Source organism: Eurytemora carolleeae, unplaced genomic scaffold (genome assembly GCF_000591075.1).
Source record: "Eurytemora carolleeae unplaced genomic scaffold, Eaff_2.0 scaffold1366, whole genome shotgun sequence".
NCBI classification, from domain to species: domain Eukaryota; kingdom Metazoa; phylum Arthropoda; class Copepoda; order Calanoida; family Temoridae; genus Eurytemora; species Eurytemora carolleeae.
The window spans coordinates 82,319-88,340 of NW_019397265.1; the positions used below are offsets into that span (position 1 = coordinate 82,319).

Genomic DNA, 6,022 nt, shown 5'->3' on the forward strand with positions numbered 1-6,022 from the left:
AAAGAGACATGTTGAATTTAAACATGAAGGAGTGAGATATCCTTGTTCTTGAGTTTGCTGCAACTACAGCAAGTACCCTGAGGAGACATGTTGAATATAAACATGAAGGTGTGAGATATCCTTGTTCTCAATGTGATTATGTTGCAACTACAGCAAGTCATTTAAAGATTCATGTTGAAGGTAAACACGATGGAGTAAGATATCCTTGTCCTCAATGTGAGCATGTTGCAAGAAGAGCACAGGATCTAAAGAGACATAATGAAAGTAAACATGAAGGAGTAAGATATCCTTGTCCTCAATGTAAGTTTGCTTCAACTACAGTAGGTAACCTGAATAAACATATTGAATATAAACATAATGGTGTGAGATATCCTTGTTCTCAATGTGAGTTTACTGCAACTACAGCAAGTGATGTAAAGAGACATGTTGAATATAAACATGAAGGAGTGAGCTATCCTTGTTCTCAATGTGAGTATGTTGCAACTACAGCAAGTAACTTAAAGAATCATATTGAATATAAACATGAGGGTGTGAGATATCCTTGTCCTCATTGTGAGTTTGCTGCAACTATGGCAAGTAGTTTAAAGAGACATGTTAAATTTAAACATGAAGGAGTGAGATATCCTTGTTCTCAATGTGAGTTTGCTGCCATAACAGCAAATCATTTAAAGAGTCATGTTAAAAATAAACACGAAGGAGTGAGATATCCTTGCTCTCAATGTAAGCATGTTGCAACAAGAGCAAATGATTTAAAGAGACACGTTGAAAGTAAACACGAAGGAGTGAGATATCCTTGTTCTCAGTGTGAGTATGTTTCAACAAGAGCAAGTATTTTAAAGAGTCATGTTAATAGTATACACGAAGGAGTGAGATATCCTTGTCCTCAATGTGAGTTTGCTGCAACTACAGCAAGTGATTTAAAGAGACATATTGAAAGTAAACACGAAGGAGTTAGATATCCTTGTCCTCAATGTGAGTTTGCTTCTACTTCAGCAAGTCAATTAAAGAGGCATATTGAATATAAACATGATGGTGTGAGATATCCTTGTCCCCAATGTGAGTTTGCTTCAACTACAGCACGTTACCTGAAAATTCATGTTAAAAATAAACACAAAGAATTGATATAGCCTTGCCCTGAATGTGAATATGTTGGAACTTTAGCAAGGAATATAAAGAGCCATGTGAAAAGTAAAATGTTGTCTGAAGTGTTATGTTTTGATTAAGCATGAATGTTTTTAAAGTTAGTTCTACAGAATGATGGTTGCTTGTTTGTTTTGTAATTAAATCTAATTGGAGTATCTAATGTTTTCCTTAAAATTTGTCTATTAACTTGAGTAGATTCTCAAATACAGGGTTACCTCCATAGGATGAGACTACAGAGACGACCTGAAACTCAGAATAATATGAAGATACTAAGGTTTAATTAAGTTTCCTGCTTTTAATGGTTTATTTAATGATTTGGCGAAGAAAAAAAACAAGTTTACATTTGCAGGGAGTCGTGAATATAAGGAAACAGACAGTTTACATTCTGTACAGTCGTCTCTGAAGTTTTATCTTTTGTGAGTAACCCTTTAACCTAATTATTATATGTTCCCATTAATTTAAAATAATTTACAAAATCACACTTTTATAAATTTAGCTTAATACCTGATTGTTATTTATTTTCTGTAATCTGAAGAAAATAATTGTGTTTTCAAAGGATATTCACTATTTGACTGCACGCCTAATTAATGTCAAAATATCCTTAAATAAAATCAAATTGAATTTGAATTACCAACATCATTAGGATAAAGTGTCTGTATTTAGTTTAACATGCTTAATAGATATTTTAGATAAAATGGCGGAGAATATGAATAATGAATCTGAGATAACCTCTACTGTAGAGGATACATGGTTTGTTAATATACCTGAAGTAAAAATAAAGCTGGAAAATGCAAAAATACAAGGTAAACTTTATAATATTGTAATATTCCCATTCTCTACTCATAAATATTGTATCTTCTACTATTCAGGAGAAAACATGGTTAGTAATGGTCTTGATCCTCTACAATCTGAACCAAAGCCAAAGAGAATCAAGAAGTGTCAAGACGGATATTAATGTTCTCAATGTGATTATGTTGCAACAAGAGCAAGTAACTTAGAACGTCATATTAAGTATAAACATGAGGGTGTGAGATATCCTTGTCCTCATTGTGAGTTTGCTGCAACTACATCAAGTAACTTGAAGAATCATAAAGAATATAAACATGAAGGTGTGAGATATCCTTGTCCTGAATGTGCTCATGTTGCAAAAAGAGCGTGGAATTTAAAGAATCATTTAGTAAGAAAACATGAAGGTTTTAGATATTCTTGCTCTCAATGTGAGTTTGCTGCTACAACAGCAAGTCAGTTAAAGGGACATGTTAAAAGTATACACGAAGGAGTGAGATATTCTTGTTCTCAATGTGAGTTTACTGCAACTACAGCAAGTCATGTAAGGAGACATGTTGAAAGTATACACGAAGGAGTGAGATATCCTTGTTCTCAATGTGAGTATGCTGCAACTACAGCAAGTAACTTAAAGAATCATATTGAATATAAACATGAGGGTGTGAGATATCCTTGTCCTCAATGTGAGTTTGCTTCAATTACAGCAAGTGATTTAAAGAGACATGTTGAAAGTAAACACGAAGGAGTGAGATTTCCTTGTTCTCAATGTGAGCATGTTGCAACAAGAGCAAGTAATTTAAAGAGTCATGTTGATAGTATACAGTGACATACACGAAGGAGTAAGATATCCTTGTTCTCAATGTGAGCATGTTGCAACAAGAGCAAGCCATTTAAAGAGACATGTTGAAACTAAACACAAAGGAGTAAGATATCCTTGTCCCCAATGTGAGTTTGCTGCAACTACAGCACGTTACCTGAAAATTCATGTTAAAAATAAACACAAAGAAGTGATATAGCCTTGCCCTGAATGTGAATCTGTTGGAACTATAGCAAGGAATATGAAGAGTCATGTGGAAAGTAAAATGTTGTCTGATGTGTTATGTTTTTGATTAAGCATGAATAGTTTTAAAGTTAGTTCTACAGAATGATGGTTGATTGCTTGTTTGTTTTCTAATTAAATCTAATTGGAGTATCTAATGTTTTCCTTAGATTTTGTTTATTATCTTGCGTAGATTCTCAAATACAGGGTTACCCACAAAAGATGAGACTACATAGACGACCTGAAACTGAGAATAATATGAAGATACTAAGGTTAAATTAAGTTTGCTGCTGTAATGGGTTATTTAATGATTTGGCAAAAAAAAAACAAGTTTACATTTGCAGGGAGTCGTGAATATAAAGAAACAGTCTGAAGTTTTATCTTTTATGAGTAACCCTTTAACTTAATTATTATATGCTCCCTTTAATTTAAAATAATTTACAAAATCACACTTTTATAAATTTAGCTTAATACCTGATTATTATTTATTTTCTGTAATCTGTGTTTTCAAAGGATATTTTTATATCTAAATATGAAATTGGTCAATTACAATGTCATTTATAAATTTGTTTAAAACTATTGATTATAATTTTCAGAAGACTTCATTGTCACTTTGGTAGGGGAAAATGCGGGAAATAGGGGTTGTTGTATGGGGGGGTCTATAATTGAGGTTCCCGACCGAAAGTTGATGACTATTGACATCCCACATGGACCTGAAAAAGTTTTTGAAAAATTTCCGGAAAATACAGGAAAAAATTAGCTGACAAATCTGAGAAAAATTTCAAGGAACAAAGTAAGAAGGCTTCAAGGGCGTTTTTAAGGGGAAAATGCAGGAAAGGTGGTGAAATTGTATTAGGACAGGGTAAAAGGTATTCTGAAAGTCTAAAATTGAGTTAGGACAGGGTGAAATGTATTCTGAAAGTCTATATGTGTATTAGTACAGGGTGAAAGGTATTCTAAAAGTCTAAAATATAGTTTCCTAACAGATGACTATTGACACCCAATGCGGGACTAATACAGGTTTTGAAAAAATGAGAGGAAATTGTTGTTTTCTCCTGTTTTTGTTTTTTTATTAAGAAATAGTTCCCATTCAGGGCTGCATGCAAAAATCTGAGAGAATCCATTATTTAAATAAAATCTTTAAAAATCTTTTAATTTCTAAATTTTTCTATTTTACACTGAATGTACTTTTCAGACAGAATGGCCGAGATTATTAAAAAAGAATTAAATATGGAAGACTTTGAGATAAAAGAAGAAACAATTTCCTTCAAGGAAGAAATCCTTCCCTCCTCTACCAAAGATAATATATGTACTGTTAATCTACATAAAGATGATATAAAGATGGAAAATACAGGAATACAAGGTAAACTTCACAATATTTAATACTTTAAATAATATTTGTTTGATTATATACTGAGTAGACTAGCTTAAATTGTCTAGCTCATTCCCCCCCCCACACATGCAAATTTGATACATACATCTAATTTACATCAAATAAATATTCCTATAAAAGTAATATATGATGTAATCTTAATTTTGAAGGTTAGGTTAGAGTAAACCAATTTCTGGGTTAAGGTTTGAATTTTTTTCTCGATTTATTTTCTTGTTCTTTACTATTATATAGGCCAAAACTAATGTTAAAAAAGTAGAATATGTCTATGATAATTTGATGGGTTCCATGTTTTCCCCTACAGCTATGCTTGTCCCTTCCACCCCACCCTCCCTCCCTCCTTCTCCTGCTCCTCCTCCTCCCATGCCTTTCTTCCCTCTTGTCTATTGTTTACATTCAGGAAAATGTGCAAAAAATCTGCGGAAAATAATGATGTATAGAATTTATTACCTTTTATGGCTAACCATAAAGCAAGGCCACACTGGAAAAATATAACGCCAATAATAGAACTACCAATAATATTACTTACAAAAATGTAACCGGCCAAAAAAATAACTAACCTAAAATATGACCACTTTTTTACTTAGAATATAACCATATTTTGACCAATAAATGTAACTGTTTCTTAAACAAAAATATAATCATTTCTTTTAAATTCAAAATATTACCATTTTTAAATCTAAAATATTACCATTTTTAAATCCAAAATATTACCATTTTTAAACCAATAAAACCATGTAAAGCTCTTTAGGTTTAATAAACATTCAATCAATTTTTTTCGAAAATAGTTATATTTTTGAAAATAATTATATTTTTATTTGAAAAGGTTAGGTTTTGGGTTTAAAATTATTATTTTTGTCCAAAAAAGTAAAAGTTTCGGTCAAAAATAGTTTATATTTTTGGTGAAAACGTATATAATCGAAAATTATTATAATTTTGGTCGAAAATTATTATGTTTTTGGATCGTTATATTATTGGCAGATTTTATTTTTTTCAGTTATATTTTTAGTGGTTATATATATTTTATGTGGGTAAATATTTTAAGTGTTATATTTTCCCTGCCCATCCAGTTCTAGAATAAGTTTATTTCTAGCATTCATTATGAGAAGTGAACTAGTTTTTAAACTAATTACTCCTGAAAAATAATTAATTTCATCATTAGGATAAAGTGTCTGTATTTAGTTTAACATGTTTGATACATATTTTAGATAAAATGGCGGAGAATATGAATAATGAATCTGAGATAACCTCTACTGTAGAGGATACATGGTTTGTTATTATACCTGAAGATGAAATAAAGCTGGATAATGCAGAAATACAAGGTAAACTTTATAATATTGTACACTTTTTGTTAAAGGTAGTGTTTGCGAAAAATGAAAAGGGGTATAGGCTTAATACGAAAAATAATCTGTTGCGTCTATAAGGAGCAAATTGTTAAAACTGACTTATACTGAAGAACGTAACGTCAGGGCAAGTTGCAACACATAACTCGGATCGTAAAAAAAATCAATTTAATTCCAAACAAATCATTCAGTTATTACAACCGATAATCATCGAGAATTTTTCGACGCATTCGTATTTAGTTTATATTTCATAATATTTTCTATTTTTTATGATCTGATAGTTACTTTTATTCCTGTTTCGAGGATTTTTAATAATGAAGA

The 6,022-nt window shown here is 31.2% G+C and overlaps 2 protein-coding genes across 2 annotated transcripts; both read left to right on the top strand.

Annotated features, from left to right (window-relative positions):
• Window positions 1-468: 468 nt before the first annotated feature.
• LOC111713134 (RE1-silencing transcription factor B) lies at window positions 469-1,947 on the top strand. Its single transcript, XM_023487936.1, has one exon. It carries the CDS (start codon window positions 570-572, stop codon window positions 1,125-1,127), a length of 558 nt encoding a protein of 185 aa, XP_023343704.1. The 5' UTR covers window positions 469-569; the 3' UTR covers window positions 1,128-1,947.
• A 154-nt stretch (window positions 1,948-2,101) lies between these two features.
• LOC111713135 (zinc finger protein 648) lies at window positions 2,102-3,446 on the top strand (the record flags this gene model as incomplete). The annotated part of the gene is made up of 1 exon (XM_023487937.1): window positions 2,102-3,446. A coding segment is annotated over one exon (654 nt), but the record flags the coding sequence as incomplete, so codon positions are not given.
• Window positions 3,447-6,022: the final 2,576 nt, after the last annotated feature.

What these genes read in the sequence shown, in the direction of transcription:
- LOC111713134 (XM_023487936.1), top strand. Translation starts at nt 570, where the DNA reads ATGGCAAGTAGTTTAAAGAGACATGTTAAATTTAAACATGAAGGAGTG.